The sequence below is a fragment of the Amia ocellicauda genome, chromosome 22, assembly GCF_036373705.1.
Source record: "Amia ocellicauda isolate fAmiCal2 chromosome 22, fAmiCal2.hap1, whole genome shotgun sequence".
NCBI lineage: Eukaryota > Metazoa > Chordata > Actinopteri > Amiiformes > Amiidae > Amia > Amia ocellicauda.
In genome coordinates, this window is record NC_089871.1 from 365,886 (window position 1) to 385,731 (window position 19,846).

The 19,846-nt window shown below is 47.3% G+C and overlaps 1 protein-coding gene across 2 annotated transcripts in view; it reads right to left on the reverse strand.

Moving 5' to 3' along the window:
* tmem132e (transmembrane protein 132E) overlaps positions 1–19,846 on the reverse strand; it is a 189,962-nt gene that overhangs the window by 21,914 nt on the left and 148,202 nt on the right. For both annotated transcript variants that reach the window (XM_066695210.1, XM_066695209.1), the window contains one exon: positions 5,865–6,005. In XM_066695210.1, the coding sequence (XP_066551307.1) occupies positions 5,865–6,005 (141 nt within the window). The remainder of the gene's footprint in view (positions 1–5,864; positions 6,006–19,846) is intronic.

Here is a 19,846-nt window from a genome sequence, read left to right on the forward strand (position 1 = left end):
TCGACATTTGGTGCATCAGCTCTTTTGGCTGCTAGTTTACCTGTCTGGCAGTCCACAGTTTTAATATTTAATTGTACTGTTTGTATTATCAGCCCAGGCTGCAGTTGCTCTTTTTCAAACACGTCCAAGTGAAACATTGCAAAACAGGATCATAAAATGTTCAAACTGCATCTCACACTATCGCATTACTTGACAACGGTCTTCATGTCACAAACCGACGACGACAGTTGTTTACTTCACTCCTGAGACGATAAAGACACTACATTTGATCCAGACGCCAATCCTCGAATCTCAAGTGTGTGATGATGAGATCGCTATCCCTCCGCAGAGCTTGTAAACTTATGGCACCCGTTACGCATCGAGTGCTGTCTAATAATAACGAAGACAGAGGAAGAAACATGTTATCAGACTCATCTCCCTGCTCTCTCTCTCAGGCTGATACAGGGATTGAATCCTGACAGCCGTAAATGAGTCGCACCCGGAACGAGAAGCAGATTTTTTGGTGCGATTACCGCTGAACAATATTTCCATTTCACCCTGCTGTCTTGCCCCTAAGCTGGAACCTTCTCCATATGAGAGCCGACGCTTTTATCTGCACAACCCGAGTCCCGGGCAGTTGATTAATTTCATGGGACTTTAGTTCCAAAGGGGCGAAACAAGCTATTCCTCCCGATTCAGCGGGACTCGGATTTCAGTGGAAAGCTGCTGAGGAAGCTACCGAGGGGGGCGGTCGGCTGTAATCATTGGAGACTGGAAGAGCGAGAGACGGTGGAGCAATTACCTGGGAATGTCTGGCACTTGGCTGAAGCTGTGATCACATCCCCCCCTTTGATTCGGGAACACCGGATTCACATCTAATGCCAGCCATCCAGTTCTCCAGACACCGATCTGCTCAGTTTGTTCTCACTGCCATTTGAATTGCCCTGGAGGGCCACAGTGTCTCATCAGCACCCTCCGCACTGACAATACTGCATCCATTTGCCTGATTTAGGGAACAGATTCAAAGCTCCTCCCAGCCACAATGTAGTAGAATAAAGTGCACCGTTGAGAGACTCAGTATGACTGCAATGTTCCCGTCGTGTCATTTCTGAGAACCGCCTGCAGCCCTGCGTCTCTGTGGGTTTGGTCCTCTGGGTTTCCTGGTGTCCTTCATCCCGGTGGGGATTGCAATCATTAGAGCAGTAATCAAGTGGCACTTGTTGAGCTCTGAGCTTGTGACACATTTACACAACCAGACAGCATGAATAAGAGAAATTAACAAATGCCTGTTCAAAACTTGGTTTTATCTGCAGGTGCCTTGATTGGTATCAGGAACACAGCAGTCTCCTAATTACAATGAACCAGAACTTGATACAAGCTCCAACGCAGCAGAGTGAGTATATCTGACTCCAGGCTAAGACTTTTTCTGCAGCTTGTGGACAAAAATAAGAGTTTCTCTGACAGCTCTGATGATGTTTTTCTTTTGAGGGGGGGTGGGGGGATTATTAACCGAGAGACCAATTGCAATCAAGCCCGGTCTATCTGTGCGTGCTCTTCAGTGCGCAGGCATTTTAAAACGGTTAATGTTGTTATAATTAGTGTCTGACCGGCGAAAATCAATTCTGCTCACAATACACTGGGGAGGTTCGCTGGACCACTGTGTCCAATCAGTTAATAAACACTCCCTTAATTGGAGCGGCATAAAAATGTGCTGCATTCACAGCAGATCTGGTGATAAGTGCTTGAAATTATAGACAAACGCATAAAAAAAGCACAAGGAAAGCATAAAAGCCGGTAAACGTACAGTATATCACGGTTAGAGTGCAGGAGAGAACTGGGCTGTGCTCAGGGTTCACTGAATTATCACTGTGAGACACTTTCGTTCAGGAAAATCATTTTTTGGTGCTGCTGAATTCGGCAACGTTTAGGTGCATTAAATAACAATGCCTGTTAGAACCAAACTCAAGAATTCATCATTAGGACGTGCTGTTGTTGACCCACATTCCTCTCACTCTGTTTCTGTTTTAAGTGATGTTTAGATCGCTTCTGGTCCATGATCCCTTGTCATGCAAGGCAGCCGTTCCTGTTAAATGAATTCCCAGAAGGACTTTTAAGAAACATGGAGGGGGGAGATGCATTAGAGCCAAACATTGGCTGGTGCAGCCTTTAAAAACTGCATTGTTTGACTTCCTCTACTTGTGATTTGAGAGGTCTTTCTGCAAAGTGTTTAGATTTTCTGAACATCAATAGACGTCAGACCGCCTGCCCCCGAGTGGTGTAGCAGGGATAGTTTGCTAACTTGGAAAATAGCATAAGGAGAAGCCACAAACCCTTTAAAAGCATACAGAGTCCTTCACTAGGATGTGCATTTAGTATGATCTGTTTAACAAGAAGAAAGGCGGAGAAACATCAGCTGCAGGCACTTCCTGTGAATGCGTCCAGGCTGGTATGTTGGTTCTGTCAAAAACCCTGACACACTTGAGCCCTGCGCCTGGGCAGTACCTCTTCACCGCTGCCTGAAAGCCAACGGACGCAGATGATGGGTTCTTTAAAAAGATTCCCATTAATGAAAAGATAAGAAAACGAAAACACTCGGCACTGGCAGGAAGTGGAGGGAGGCGGCGACGGCCAGCGAGGGCAGCAGGAGAAACCGAGGGCAAACAGGCATTAACATTTAAAAAGAGACTTGAATACGGGAGGATTATCGCACTCAGACTGAAAGCGTCGAGAGGGGCATTCGAATGGGAGTGGAAAGGTCTGCTGTTTCAATTAACCTGTCGTAGCAAGCGGGGCCCATGTCGTATTTACATTAAAAAACGCCGCCGGCTACCGCAAGCCGCGCCAGGCTGACGCCGGCACATTTAATGAGACCCTGCGTCAGCTATGACCCCAGTGCTGTCACGAGCACAGCTGGCCAGAGGACAACACAGGGCTCGTGTGCCATACATGCGTGTGTGAATGTGCGTGCATGCGTGCATTTGCCTGTGTGCGTGTTGAGGGAGTTGGAAACAAGCTTCCTCAACTCACTCAAGTTAATCTGAGTTTTGCCGACACTGGAGTTTACACCTGAATGCTGTTAACTCTTAGTTTTGGTTTCTGAAGCGAGTTGTCAGCGTGTCGAGCGTCTACGGGCAGACACACCTTCATGTCCCAGATCCGCACAGCCGTCAAATAAGTGACAGTCCAGCCGCACTACGCCAAAAGACCGGTCTCCTGGGAAGGTTCTTCTGTTGTTGTTCTGTTGTTCTGTTCCTTTTCCAAGTCGAGCGCACACAGTGAAGCCTGTTGTAAGGGCCAAACTGGTCCGTTTTAATCCCGAGACTCTGTTATACAATAAATAAAAATCCCTACCGTTATACTTCTACACTTCTTCATACTGACGCATGGCTATCACTTTTCTTTTCACAGTTAACATCCCCACAAGAGTCCTAAAGTACTGAGAAGCTGATGCAACATTCGGCTGCTGTTTCATAGTCCTGCCACTTGCCACTCATCTCCTGTCAGGACTCGGCAGGTGTGTGAACGCGATGTGAGGTCTGAGGCGTTTTCATCCATGTATCGACTTCAAAGAGGCCGTGCCGAAAGGCGGATGGGGGACGCGGGGAGGGGCATCTCAGTCCACAGTCATTTGACGGTCGTGAGAGTTGCTGCAAAACTGGAAGCCAAATGATATGCAGAGCAGGGAGTTTGAATCTTGCCGTAACTCCGAGCATGGGAAGTTTCTGAACTACGATCATTCCTCTGGCAGAATTTCAATCTCCCTGCCTTGATTCCAGTAAGTGCCTGAAAATGACTGATATTATAGGGATTAAAGGGACCTACAGCCTTGCCCAGGAAGTGGACACAGAGACCAGACAAAGCAAGGAACAAACAACGCATGAAAAACAAGCAACACGTCGAGGAAATGGCGTCGGAGCCAAGACTGTATCAACAGAGTCGGCCTCAGATGCAGCGTTCGCCGGGAGTTCATAAACCGAGGGGCTTATTGACTGTGCTTCACTCTTGAAGTAGAGAAGGAAATCAATTCTGCAATTTCCTTTATTCTTGCAGTCCTAATAGCTGCATCCCTCCCCCGCCTCCTCCTCCAATGTTTCTCTCCAGTCTTTATTTCATTTCACGTGCGGGTCAGGGGCCAGCGTTGCCTCCACTCACCTCTCCTCGGTAATGTGATTCTCCTCACGCACAGCCAGATGATTAGAAGAAGGCAAGAAAGCAGGAGCAACTCCACATGTGTAACAATGTTTGGGCTTCTAGTTCAGTCCCTCGTCTCATATCTGGGCGTAGAGCTCGGAGCGATGTTGTTCAACACTGTCTAATCTATTTCATGATTTAATATATACAGCTCTGGAAAAAAATAAGAAACCACTTAACATTGATTTCTGAACTTGGAGTGGTCTCTTAATTTTTTCCAGAGCTGTATATATATCACATGGATAACAGCCACATTAACACTGGGAGCGAGACAGCAGAAACAGAAGTTTAAATGCACATTCGTGACATAGAAAAAGGTGAACTGCGATGTTAATGGAGTGATGGGACACTGATGCGGGCTTGAGCACAAATCTCCTCTACAAATTCAAAGTCTCTCTCTCTCTCTCACTGGATTCTCCCCACACAGGTCTCTTTGAGAAAATGTCAGGCTAGCAGAGATGATTCGACACAGCTCTGTCCCATAAATATATTTATGACGGAGTGAGCGGAGAGCTGGGTATAGATGTTTTATTCAGGCAGCGCCACCGTCGTCTCTGCCTCTCCAGACACTGTCTGCGGCTCCGTCGTCTGTCCCCGTCTCCGGCTGACGGCACGGGGGCATGGCGATGGTCTGATCTCTGCTTCGTGAGAAACAGGACTGGAGAGGCCCCTGTGGCAAACGCGGTGAAGGCATGGCACCCGGCTCTTGTCACTTGTCCCTGGCTCTGAGCCCACAGGTAGCGCTGCGCCACGAGAGGCTAAATGTAATTTCCTGGCAGCTGGATGCTTTTGGAAAGTGGGGCAGATAGGAGAGGGGGAATAAACTGCTTCCAGCGCCTCACTCCTTCAATCCAGCCGGCACTTAACAGCAACTCGTTTTTTTTGTTGTTGGCAAAGCTTTAAGCATGCCTGTCTGGGAAATTAACAAAGGGCCGCTCCGATTACTTTCATTTCCTTTTCATGCGCTCCCCTCTGCCCAGAAGCACGCCGTGGGGGGGAATCAAAATAGAGAAATAAACAAATAAACAAATAATACAGTAGAACCGAATGCTCAGACGCCCGACAGTGGAGGAACCATCTCTCCACGTCTCCACTGGGGTCTCTGCAAGCGATCTGTCTGTTTTAACACTGCACGCTCTCTGGTCTTACTGCAGCAGAGGTCATATCTGTGTTTTCTTGTTTACCTGCTCAGTTTCCACAGAAGCAGGTGAATATCGTAGCAGCTGCTCCTTCACTACTTCTGTTCAGATACTGATAATATATATATATATATATATATATATATATGTTGGGAAGGGATAGGTGATCTGCACACAGAAATATGGGCTCTAAAAACAGAAAGGAAGCGATTGTGCACGAGGGATCAAACGAGTCGGCCTCATGTGTAATGTTCTTGTACGATTTGTGGATTACACCGGTGCAGAGGAACAGCGAAGAATACCGAGCGCGGTGACCTTCCGACTCCGGGGATTGTGTTGGCGAGGACGGATTTACGAGCCAAGGAACGCGGATTACTTCCCCTCCTCGCTAAGAGCGTGTGTGTGGCGTCTGCTGCCTGCTGTTCGGTCGTTAATCGCTTTTCTTAAGTCACGGCAGGTGGGGTGTGTTGCCGGTGGTTGTGTTGTGAGAAACAGGGGCTTTGCATTGGGGGGATTGCACTCGTCTGGAGTGGAGAGGGAACCGCAGTAACTCACCCCAGCTGGACCGCTTTGTTCTTGTTCACGTCCACCGTGGCGATGGAGTGCTTGGATCCGGTCAGCACCTCCGACTTGAAGGCCCACTGCTCGCTGCGGGAGACGGTGTTGTGGAGATTGACTCCTTTCTTGGCTTTCACCCTGCAAAAGAAAGGCACAACCGCAGGGCGATTAACAGGAGCTCCTCCTCCACACACTCTCACACGCTGGTCTTCCTGGCGCGCGAACACACAACCCTCCCTCGGTACGGCAGGCATCTTGACACCCACATTCCACAGGAGCGCTGCGGGACTTTTAATAGTCTGACACGAGACAACACGGCTGGTTGTTATTCACACAAAGCCTGCCCTGACACAGACCGCGCGGGTTTCCATTGTTCCAGATGTGCACAACTTTGTTACTTTGTTTCTTGTTCTAGTGCATTACTTTATGAAACATTAATCGGATGCACATTGGTTATTAATAATGTTTTGAACCACTGGCAAAGCCTCGGCTCAGGGTTTGGTTTTGTTGATGTTGTTGTTGATGATGCAGCAGCCTTCGTCTCTCTAGCTGCATTATTTTACACACAATACCATCAATCACAGCAGCAGATTCATACATTTTGTAGAACAGTGATGAAAAAACAAACCCAAACTCTGTTTTGGTTTTATTGAGAAAGCAGGATTTCCAGCTCAGCTCAGCGCTTTACGGCTCACAATAATGACACACTTTAAACAGATTTCACCTTTTTAATTTATTTGATAAACTCCTACTGTGTTTAAATAAGCTACACACATTCGGAGGCGAATCTGCAGAATCAGCTCATTGCTGTTTGCTGCTGATGCTCTTGTAATTATGTTTGTAAGAAATAACAAAGTTTGCCGTTTTATCTTCTGGCAGAAAGGTCTTATCTAGCGTTTAGCCCGAGACACTGGATGCAAAGATAAACGACATCACATGCACCTCGTAAGTGACAGCTTTTGTTTTCCACCAGCAGATTAATAATTAAAAGGCCCAAATTAAAAATGCACAGAAGCGCTGTAATGAGTGGCTTGGTCTGAAGTCTCAGAGGAGAGCTGAGAGGCAGCTTTGTGGTCGGATGTAACTTCAAACAGTGTGGGGTTTTAAAGTCGGCTCAGAGCTGCCATGACACAGACTTGAGAAACCAGCCGCCATGCCTGCTTTTATTCCAAATAACTGCAAGAAGACCTGGCGTCAATCGGAGACCAGCCTTTGTATTAAACATTCATAAATAAAGACATCTTGGACTCATGCAGAGTAAGAAGAGTCTGGAAACATTGCTTCATTGTAGAAGTAGGCTAATAGGCCAGTTTTCTTTCTTTCTTTTTAAAATTATTTTATTGTTTTAATAATTTGCTTTCCAAAGATGCAAACAAATCGCATTCAATGTATGGATACACTGGAATGAAAAAGAGATACTGGTAATTCTGTATGCACCACAGTCTGTTGAAAGAGACTGTTGTGTAGTATGAGTAGTATGCGGTTTCGAAGTGTCTTCAGTGCACCGCTGCCCCCTCGCCAGCTGCAGAGAAGCCGCAAAAAAAGTTTGTATTTCTAACAAATTATTGATTCATTTTGCTTAAATCTATTTAAATTATGAATTACGTTCATCACCTTGGGTACATTGTAGTGGTAGTAGTAATAATAATGGTATTATTAATTACATGCATACATACCAATCGTTAGTCATCACAACAGACTGTGGTGGCATCAAATTCATTGTGGGTGTCATGTTTTGTTTTTTAACTTTATAACATGTAAATACTCCTATAACGAAAAATGATTTAGTTATTATGTTTATTATGTTTAGTTAAATATGATAGTTGTTATTTGGCCACATGCTGTGTGTCCTTTCTTTACTTGATACGCAAACGTATGTATTGTAGGACTGTACAGGATGAACATGTTGACTCTTACCCTACCGAGACGCACCATTATAACTCTCCTTCAGTAATGGGAGGTTGTTCTCACTTGGGCCACACCGGAGCTGCAGAGCGAGACTGAAGCACCACGGGAGGCGGGAGGCCCTTTGCTGTTGTTTTTCACATTTTATTGTTCAGGTCGTGCATGGTGGCTGAAAGGTGCTAAAATATTTTTTTCATGCGTTCCAAGTTTCTTGAAGCTTTTTATTATACAAACACTACTGTTCAATTGTTTTAATACACCGATCAGCCATGACATTATGACCACTGACAGGTGAAGTGAATATCACTGATAAGCTCGTTATCATAGCACCTGTCAGTGGGTGGGATATATTAGGCAGCAAGTGAACATTTTGTCCTCAAAGTTGATGCGTTAGAAGCAGGAAAAATGGGCAGCATAAGGATCTGAGCGACTTTGACAAGGGCCAAATTGTGATGGCTAGACGACTGGGTCAGAGCATCTCCAAAACTGCAGCTCTTGTGGGGTGTTCCCGGTCTGCAGTGGTCAGTACCTATCAAAAGTGTCAAAGGAAGGAAAAGCGGTGAACCGGCGACAGGGTCATGGGTGGCCAAGGCTCACTGATGCACCTGGGGAGCGAAGGCTGGCCCGTGTGGTCCGATCCAACAGACCAGCTACTGTAGCTGAAACTGCTGAAAAAGCGAATGCTGGTTGTGATAGAAAGGTGTCAGAACACACAGCGCATCGCAGTTTGTTGCGTATGGGGCTGCGTAGCCGCAGACCAGTCAGGGTGCCCATGCTGACCCCTGTCCACTGCCGAAAGCGCCTACAATGGGCACGTGAGCATCAGAACTGGACCACGGAGCAATGGAAGAAGGTGGCCTGGTCTGATGAATCACGAGTTCAAGGTGTTGACTTGGCCTCCAAATTCCCCAGATCTCAATCCAATCGAGCATCTGTGGGATGTGCTGGCCAAACAAGTCCGATCCATGGAGGCCCTACCTCGCAACTTACAGGACTTAAAGGATCTGCTGCTAACGTCTTGGTGCCAGATACCACAGCACAGCTTCAGAGGTATTTGTTGTAATGAGTTCAAGTGCCTGATCTCCGTTTTTTACCCTGAATTCTGTCTGCGTTCTGCGCAATGCAGAGTTCGTATGGCCCTACTTCCATACGGACACATCTCTCCCTGAGAGGTCAAGGGGATCCAGGACCCCGTTTAGCGCCAGGATGCGCCATAGAAAGGCCGGCATGGATTCATTAGTTCGCCTCGACTTCATCCTGTGCAGAGACAGAGCTGTGCGATGGTGGAGAACCAGCAATGCAATTAACCATGACCAGAGACAGAAAAGTGCCACTTAGTCATACAGCCTGCACACAGCCAGGGGCGGCAGCCAGAGACTCTCGGCTCGGTTATTCTTTCACAAACATCCATCCCTGCAGTGTCCGCAGCCCCCCCACAATCCTCTACAGTGTGAGTTGTTTATTTCCACCCTCCAAAAGTCTCTGGAATTAAACACCATAAAGCCAACCCTGATCCTCGCGCTCCCTGCGGACGCACTACAGGCACGCGGCCTGCAAACAAGCCGGATGGGCCATCAGCCCTCGCGGTGTCTGTTGCCAAATCAGCGCCGATACCGGCTAAACAGGGAAGTCACCGAAAACAACCCACTGCAAATGATCAGCCCCGTGTGGATGAACTGGCGGGGATGACTTTCAAGTGCTTGTTATATCTGGAATTAGGAAGACATTCAATATGCAATATTATTCGTATTATCGGGGCTGGCGAGTGTCGAGACGCCCCTAACTGAGCTACCTGTCACAATGAGCTGCCTGGCGAAAGTGCGCGTGCACAGTGAGCACGCCCATTTTCTGCTGGAAATAATCATGTGCATTTAAAATTATTTTGCACATCTTATTTTATAGTGACCGATTTGCTGATTTGCTGTTTGTTTGGTTTGAAGGTTTCTAATACAGTAATAGTGTCGAAAAACTGCTGTAGCCCATTCTGACAGGTGCTCTCTGTCTGATGGAATGAGCTGCCTAATGTTTTCAGTCGGGGCATATCTTTCCAACCAGTGCCCATTTCTTTCAGACCACCGGGCAGCTCATCCTGACAGGGACGCTCAGTTTGTCAGAGCAGCGGCTCGATGGGCGTTTTGCTGATGTTTAATCAGAAACGCGTGGGACTCCCGTCTGAGTGTTTGGATGTGAATGGCTGCTGACGTCGTTTGCGAGTTTTTGTGGCGTCTGGTTTTCCTGCGAATCGGCTGCTCCATGGGGCAGCTGTGCAACAGAAGCACGAATGGAGGGGGAAATAACTAACTATAATCCTTCAAAACTCATGCTCTTTAAATTTTTTCCACTGGTTTGCTTGTAGTCGCCCCCCCCCCAATTGCTCTGCACCACAGAGTAATAATAAAAACACACAGACGCGGAGAGGCTCGCCTCCAGACGTACTCCTGGTGTTTTGTGCTGATTCTGAGGGACGAGCGATGGTGATAAAGATGACAATTTGACTCACTCACACGCGCGTTCTGCCACCGATCACAGGCAGCGTCGTGAAGAACGATTTGAGCGCTTTGATATGCATCTCGTTTATCACTTATGATAAACCACTCGGAGGTCAGGCCGGGACAGAGATACTGAGGGAACACATAAGAATAACAAGAAATTAATAACAAACACCAACACCGCGACAAAGGGACGAGGGACGCATGAACTTCAATCATCATCTCTGGAGGCGCTTCATAATGGACGGATATGGATGTCAGTGTGTAACCAAGCTTTAAAAAGCAAACTAAGAATACACATTGCTCTGGTTGGTAGATTTATGGGGCCTAGATCACCAGGCAGCCGTCAAGCCCCCGGATCCCCTCACAGCAAGCTCTTAACAAGGCCAAACGAAAAGGCAGGGTGTTTATCCAGCGCCTGCCACACCCTTCGATTACCCAGGCTCGCTCCCGCACTTCCCACCCTTGCCCCACAGTACGATAGTGTATTTCCCCAAAAACACACAGCTCTGCTTTGAACCCCAAACGTGAAAGAACCGCTATCCTCCGCCTCAGACAGTGCGGAGAGAGAACGAGAGAGAGACGAGCCCTCAGATCCGCAGTGACACTGACGGATGACGCCGCACGCCCCATTTTTTATAATCATAACCATCGCCGGGCGGAAGGCTCTATCCATCTTCCCGACGATCATCATTACAGCGCCATGCGGATGACGCTGCCTTGTTATTGTGTGCAGCAGCTCACTGGCCTGCCAGGTATGACTGGATTGCTGGTAACAGCCATCAGAAATGGCTGCGTTGTTCCTCTCTACACAAAAGAATCATCAAAGTCACTCTGGGGGTTTGCTATCCTATTCAAAGGACACTTTTACCCCCAACACACTGATTCACCAGCCCTGCGCGGTGACGGACGTGAACACAGGGTCTTCAGAGTGACTGAGCCTCAATTTTGTGGGAGAAATGAGCCGTTTAAAGGAGTGGTGAGAGACTGGAAACCACTGGTAGTACAGGGATGAACGTCGCCTGCAAACGCACCGGACTGCAGGAGAGGGACGGAGGATACTGTCAACATCGGCACCTCACATGAGCAGAGAGCGATCTACTTCTCAGCACGGAAGGATTTACTGCTAAATTAGCATGTTTCAGAAAAGACAGACAAATACACATATATATTATATACACACACACATACAGAAAGAGAGATAGGAGGGACAGGACAGGGAACAAGATTGAGAGCCACCTGCGTTTTGTATTTCTCAGTGGATTAAAGTACACAAGGTGCCACGAAGAAAATAAAAGATAAAGCCGGCAGCCGCAGTCCCTCAGGGAGACGGCCACTATTCTCTCCTGCGCCCCTGTCCAGTGTCCCTCCCTCTGCACCCCTCTGTCCAGTGTCCCTCCCTCTGTCCAGTGTCCCTCCGTCCAGTGTCCCTCCCTCTGTCCAGTGTCCCTCCGTCCAGTGTCCCTCCCTCTGGAGTCCCCCCATCCAGTGTCCCTCCCCCTGTCCAGTGTCCCTCCCTCTGCACCCCTCCGTCCAGTGTCCCTCCCCCTAGATCCCCTCTGCCAACTGTCCTCCAGCCCTGCAGAAGCGCACTTCCCATTATTTTCCCCTCGATGGAGTCGCTCACGTCGACAGTCTATCTGGCAAATTTCAGCCGTTCCTATCTGCTTGAATGTATTATTTAGGCAGTGATGCAGATTTGCTTCCTCACTCTCTGGACACTTTTAGAGCGTCTTAAAGCGGTGGAGTCGCACGCGTTACATAAAACACCACCCGATTCTTTATTTTGTAGTTTTTGTGCAGGGCAGCACTTTTCAGTCTTGTTTTACAGTCTTGCAGTCTGTTTATAGGTACAGTATACCTACCACAGACGCACAAACACTATAGAACGCGTGATTTATGGTTGGGCATATTAACTCAAACTCTCTGTTAAAGTGAGAGCAGAGAGTAAAACAATCAATGCGTAGAGCTGGGATGGCTGTAAGCCCGACATTGTTCCCAAATGGTTCATCCGTGTCGCCGATTGATTTGCCCGTCCAATACATCACTTTTTCACATATAAAATGATCAGGGCTGACAATATTCTGCGGTGCTTGTGAGGACAATAGTCATAGAGACGGATTTTAAAGAATGAATAAGAAGCCCATAATTGAGATGGTGAGACCCTGAGCCAGTGTTTGGTTTAAGCGACAAAAGCAAGAACAAACCCAACAATCTAAACATTCACAAAATTGACCCAGATTTCCATACAACACCACAACACCATGTCCTTTTTATAGCAGGTTTCCTAATATTCAATTGTGTGTCACGTCTGAATCCACCATCCTGATCGACAACCTCGACAGAGACGTTAAACTATCTGATTAGTGTGTCGTGTCTGAATGGGCGCTGATGGTTTCTGCCGTTTAATTACACCGTACGCCATTATCAACCAGCGTAAACAGCCCGTCAGGGATTACATCTCTGCCTGTTGGATGTGCGTTTGCGAAAGAAATTGATTTATTGTAGAGTTACAAGATTATGTTGGGCAAAATATTTAAGCTGACAGGCAGAGACGATCCAATTTATTTTTATTTAGAGATGGGATTCTTTTGGGACACAGATTTTTAGGTTTGTTTTGTTCATTTTCATATTTTTTAGGAATCGAAAGCAAAAGTCGCAAACAATGTACTGTGGTGTTACAGTCATTGTTCCAGCCTCCTATACACGCACAGCCAATACTGATTATAATAAATCAATCACTAGAAAGCATTCAGAACAATATATTCTTGCTGTTCAAATTCCTTATCTTACGTCCTTACAGGTTCCTCGCTATCATTGCTGTAGAGGCAGTTCAGAGGAGAGCAACCAGACTTATTCCAGGTCTGAAGGGAATGTCCTGCTGAGAGACTGAGGAACTGAACCTTTTCACCCTGGAACAGAGGAGACTACGTGGGGACTTGATTCAAGTCTTCACAATCATGAAAGACATCGACCACATCAAACCAGAGGAGCTTTTCCAGATCAGCAGGGACACACGCACCCGGGGACACAAATGGAAATTGGGCTTCAAGGCATTCAAGACTGAAAACAGAGACACTTCTTCACACAGAGAGGCGTCACAATCTGAACAAACTCCCCAGCGATGTGGCTGAAGAGACAATTTGGGAACATTCAAAAACAGACTGGATAGGATCCGTGGATCACTTAGTTATTAATGGACACCAAATGAGTACGATGGGGTGAATGGGCTCCTCTCCATTGTACACTGTCTTATGTTTTTTAAACCCTGCTACTCAAAGGGTAAAGCCGAAGGCTCGCATCTCAGTGAAACAGTCTGTCAGACCTTTCGCTTTATAAAATAAGAAGTGGGTTTAAAGCCAGAGCCAGGAGACCTTCCCTGATTGGTACCCGTGCCCATTCTGTGACGAACACGCGGCACTAGGCAACACTTACCACAGGTCATGCCTGACCGGGTGGTGGGGATTTAAATACCTCCACACACCACCCTGCAGCCTCGCTGATTCACTGCTGTTACTTGAGTTAACCCCGGGGTGGGATGGTACCGGAGAGACCTCTTGGACTGGCGCAGAACTCCCCCGAGGAAGGAATTGATCAAAAACAAGATCCAGGCAACGGAGCAGCCCAGGCCGAGAAGGCAATGGACTTTGCTCTGCTTAGTTATGCTTCTACAGCAGATTACTCTACTCCTCTCTCACTCCTCTTGCACTTCTTATCTCTTCACAAAGCGCTGTAATTAGATGATGGAAAGGCCGCTCAGGCAAGGGTTCGGGCCGGCGGCAGGGAGCGGCCTCTGCTGTGCCGCAGAGAGCAGAGCCACGCGGATCGTTACCTCGAGACGTGGCCCAGCTCCCTCCGCCCTTGATTGCATCGGAGCAGATACACATCTCCACAGCCCTCCGAGGAGCCGCGGACTGGGCGTCATCCGTGGAGCAATTATTGTAAGTAGTTTTCACATCAGTGAGCAACAAGCACCACCCCCTGGGTGAGACCAAGTCTCTCGCCCGGGCTGAACAGCGCTCTTCAATTTATTGAGACAGCAGACAACAAACACGCCACACACAACTGAGGCCTGGCTCTGGTCACATCAGACACGCAGAGGTCAAACCTCACTCTTCGCTGGACCTTGAGTAAATGTAAACAGAAGCAGGCGGCTTCCCCTCCCAATTGCAGTCCAGTTCCGAATCCGAGGCCTAAATCCAAGTCTGCTCCTGTATATCAACATGCTTCTTCTCCACACAGATGGCCAGATACAGTGAGGGGAAAAAAGTATTTGATCCCCTGCTGATTTTGCCCACTGACAAAGAAATGATCAGTCTATAATTTTAATGGTAGGTGCATTTTAACAGTGAGAGTCAGAATAACAGCAAAAAACGCATTTCAAAAAAGTTATAAATTGATTTGCATGTTAATGAGGGAAATAATTATTTGATCCCCTATCAATCAGCAAGATTTCTGGCTCCCAGGTGTCTTTTATACAGGTAACGAGCTGAGATTAGGAGCACTCTCTTAAAGGGAGTGCTCCTAATCTCAGCTCGTTACCTGTATAAAAGACACCTGTCCACAGAAGCAATCAATCAATCAGATTCCAAACTCTCCACCATGGCCAAGACCAAAGAGCTGTCCAAGGATGTCAGGGACAAGATTGTAGACCTACACAAGGCTGGAATGGGCTACAAGACCATCGCCAAGCAGCTTGGTGAGAAGGTGACAACAGTTGGTGCGATTATTCACAAATGGAAGAAACACAAAATAACTGTCAGTCTCCCTCGCTCTGGGGCTCCATGCAAGATCTCACCTCATTGAGTTTCAATGATCATGAGAACGGTGAGGAATCAGCCCAGAACTACACAGGAGGATCTTGTTAATGATCTCAAGGCAGCTGGGACCATAGTCACCAAGAAAACAATTGGTAACACTACGCCGTGAAGGACTGAAATCCTGCAGCGCCAACGCAAGGTCCCCCTGCTCAAGAAAGCACATGTACAGGCACATCTGAAGTTTGCCAATGAACATCTGAATGATTCAGAGGAGAACTGGGTGAAAGTGTTGTGGTCAGATGAGACCAAAATCGAGCTCTTTGGCATCAACTCGCCGTGTTTGGAGGAGGAGGAATGACCCCAAGAACACCATCCCCACCATCAAACATGGAGGTGTAAACATTATGCTTTGGGGGTGTTTTTCTGCTAAGGGGACAGGACAACTGCACCGCATCAAAGGGACGATGGACGGGGCCATGTACCATCAAATCTTGGGTGAGAACCTCCTTCCCTCAGCCAGGGCATTGAAAATGGGTCGTGGATGGGTATTCCAGCATGACAATGACCCAAAACACACAGCCAAGGCAACAAAGGAGTGGCTCAAGAAGAAGCACATTGAGGTCCTGGAGTGGCCTAACCAGTCTCCAGACCTTAATCCCATAGAAAATCTGTGGAGGGAGCTGAAGGTTCGAGTTGCCAAACGTCAGCCTCGAAACCTTAATGACTTGGAGAGGATCTGCAAAGAGGAGTGGGACAAAATCCCTCCTGAGATGTGTGCAAACCTGGTGGCCAACTACAAGAAACGTCTGACCTCTGTGATTGCCAACAAGGGTTTTGCCACCAAGTACTAAGTCGAAGGGGTCAAATACTTATTTCCCTCATTAACATGCAAATCAATGTATAACTTTTTTGAAATGCGTTTTTCTGGATTTTGTTGTTGTTATTCTGTCTCTCACTGCTAAAATACACCTACCATTAAAATTATAGACTGATGATTTCTTTGTCAGTGGGCAAACGTACAAAATCAGCAGGGGATCAAATACTTTTTTCCCCCACTGTATATATGGATGATTAAACTTGTTTCCTTTACAGTTAAGAACGCAAGTCCCTGTAATACTTGCTCTCCCTGTAACACAGTGCAGTTTAAACCCCACGCCCACTGTCTACTCCTGTGAGGAGGACTGAAGATGGACACCTGTCCTCTCTGGGACGCTGTGCTGCAGATATTGCTTTACCTTCTAGGATCTGATCAGAACACCTGCGGAGTTAAGCGCACAGTCGATTTGTTTTCAGTCTATTTCCATTCATGATGAAATCCAACCTGTCAATTAGGCCTCAGATAAAGCACAGACATGTTGATAACAGTAAACAACACACCGCGAACATGGATACGGCATTATCGGGGAAGGCCACAGCCCTCGGGGGGATTATCTTCTATCCTTCTTCTACTTCAGGTGCATCACTGTGTTTTAATTTTATTTTTCATCCCTCCATCCCCACCTTAGCCCCACTCCTCGTTCCCCAGCTAAGTGCCTCTCCTTTTAAATAAATCACTTCAAACGCACAGCTGTTCAATTAAATGTTTCATTCTCATCTGCGCTGGCTGCTGCCTCCTCTTCTTCACAATCCACAATAATAATAATCATCATAATAACAATACAGGCAGAGCTGCTATCCTGTTGCCCCCCTGCCGATTGCATTTAATTTTAACGAGGATCTCTGCTGGCTGGCTCTCAGACGGTACCAATCGTCTGCCAGCGCCCTCAGACCTGGCCAGCCGACTCAGTTTGGGCTCAGAGCGGCCGCTTTAGGAACCAGTTGATCATTAATACTCTATGCAGAGATGACATCGAGGGGCTCACAGGCGCACAGCTGCTCATTGGATTCTGCTCATGAAGTTGTATCTCGGCCCGTCGAACAATGTGGGCTGTGTGGCCTCGTCTCGACGGAAACCTCTCCGACGGTCTGAAGACGCTCCAGGACTGCACACAAATAACAGGGATATCCGATAGTTACCAGTGACTCCATTAATAAAAGACTCGGTAGAATTAAGCACAGAAAGTGCCAAGAGGTTGATAATGTTGCCTAAAGCTGTCTGGGAGGGATTTATGAATTTGTAAATGTTTTTAAGAAGTCCTCCTCTCTGTGCTCCGTTCATCAGACGTGTGATATGAAGCTTTTTTTTATATTCATTTCAACATGACAAGGCTGCGACTTCAGTTTTGTAAAAACGAAAAACAAAAACATAAAAATCACACACCGGGGGGTAAATCAAACCCCTTTGTGCTGCAGTTGTTCCCTGTTAGTGATTTAAACAAAGAGCACCCTGCTCGTGCTTCAAGGAGAACAGCGCGACACCAAACTCTCAGTTAATGCTTTGTGACAGACTGAGAAATCATCGCTAAAGATGTGTATATTCCTTTGATACAAATCAGACCTAAGAACGATTATAAGGCTAATATGTTTCTACTCTTTAGCTTCCTGCAAGCCCTCCTGGGGAGGTTTTCTGACCCACCATCTGCTCTTCTAAAGGTGCTGGAGGTGGGTGGGATGGAGGGACCGATCTCCCAGAGATGGTGCATCTCTCTACACGTTATTTACAGAAAAAGTTTACAGAAGAAGGAGAGGAAGAAAATCCAGTTGTTCAGGGCATTTTCTATTGGAATAGAAAAATAAACACATACATAAATAAGAAACAAAACAAGAAAGGAAAGGGGGTGTCTGGACTCGGAGCAGCCCTGGACCTCCGCCGGCTCCAAGAGAGAGAGAGAGAGAGAGAGTTTTACTGTGTCATCAGCGACACATGCACCTATTACTCTGGGCCGACCTCCAGCTCACCTGGCACAACAACAGGCTGCTGTTCAATAATCCCGGACCTGTCTCCCTAATCTCTTGTCCAAGAGCTGCTTTTAAATCACTCCCTGCTCCCTTTCCCTCTCTCTCTCTCATCTGCTTCCTTCAGGAGGGGGACGACAGCAGCCGCCACTGGAGGGAGAAACTTTTTAATGTTACGTCATTAGCGAGGCTCTCGGCCAGCTCGGCGTGCGAGACGGTCTAATTAAGAGCCGACAGAGCCGTGCGAGAGAGCGCCGCGCAGATGGATGCCGGAGCGCACAGCACTCGGAGAGAGAGGGCCAAGGGGGCCAGGCAGACATAATTTCCCCGAAGATCTCCACATCTCCTCTGAGGCTAGGTGTATTTAATTGCGTTGTGAGACGACGGCGGCACAAAAGGCATCCGTGAGCCTGACCTCCGCGACACGCACACAGCGGAGAGAAACGCAACGCCAGGGCAGACGAGAAATCGCAGACTCGTTTATTTTCCCCCCCTCAGAGTCACGTGGACTCGTTTGGAGAAACGATCAGTGCTGGACTAACATGGTTTCAACTCAAGGGGCTTCGCAGTTACTGCGTCCCGCCTCTGCATCCGTGTCACTCACAGCGCTGGATCCTCGCATTCACGGTATGACGGTCACTCAGGCGGCGCACAAACATGCCTGCGTCACCTGGCGGCTGGTTATAGGTTATAGATCCAGTTTTCTTCAGTGTGTTGTTAGAGATGTATTTCTCATTCGGCAAGAACATTATCAATAAATCCACCACAAGTTGTAATTTCTTAATTATCTTTGGTAATTGTTTCTTTAATGGATAATTGCATCTGCTTTCTGCAGAAAGATTTCAAACGAGCACGAAAAAATGACACATCGATAAAATACTATTCTATATGATCTGGCCCCTGTAACATATACCAGGTAAGCCAGCAGCCCGCCACACCGGGCTGGGGGACAGAGGACAATGTGACATCCTTAGATGACCTCCCTTCAGAAGCTCGAACATCTCCGGGAGGTTGCGTCAGTGACCTTTGTGAGACAAAAACACGCACGACGCGAGCCTCGCTGCCACGGCACTGACACAGACGGCCTTTCCACAGACCTGCAGCGTCTGAGATTAGGTGCCCTTTGACACGCCCATCTCCCTAAAAGGTAGAGGAGCCCGTCTCGGAGCCACAGGTAGAGCCGAGCCACAGGCCACGCAAACACACATGTATTTATAGAGAGATTAAAACTCACAATGTGAGCAATGGCATCAGGTCTTTATTTACGTTTTTATTTTGCTCTTCCCATCACAGCGGGTGAAATCCCCAACAAGGCACAACACACACAAAAGATGGCAGATTGTTTGACCTTGAAAGAGACGACAATGAGAAGAGGAGGATAATATAGGAAGTTGAACCAGCCAACTGGAGTCACTCGCTGCTCAATCAGCCCTCGTCCTTTATTCCAAATGAATACAAAACCATTAATTCTCCCAGGAAAGGCGAAATGTGCCTAAAAACTAATTTTTGTTCATCGAAATAGATCAGTTGCCTTGGAAACAAATGATGCAGTGTGTGAGCGAATTATTTAATAACGTGTACCAATTTGTAGGGAAATGAGTCCTTTCATTTATTTTACAGTGCTTCTTGGCAAAAGACTTGAGGGACTATTAATTCTGTGTCTACACTGTGAGTAGTGAATAACCGAGAGCAGCTATAAAAGCATTTAGAATAAAGAAAAGCCCACATGATATCCGTCTGCACACAGGGACTGGGGGGCCACGGAGAGATGGGGAAAAGGGTCCACGCTCACCATGCCTACACTGTTCAAATCTCATCATTGTTCTTCTTCCATTTCAGGATGCTGTCCCCATATTCCCTTTTTCCAAAGAGGATCAGTTTTTCTGCGCCTCCTCTCTGTGTCACAGCTGTGTGTTCTCCCTCACTCCAGTATGGTACGCAGGCCCTGTATTTTGTAGACACAATCACACGCACACATATGGGCACGTAT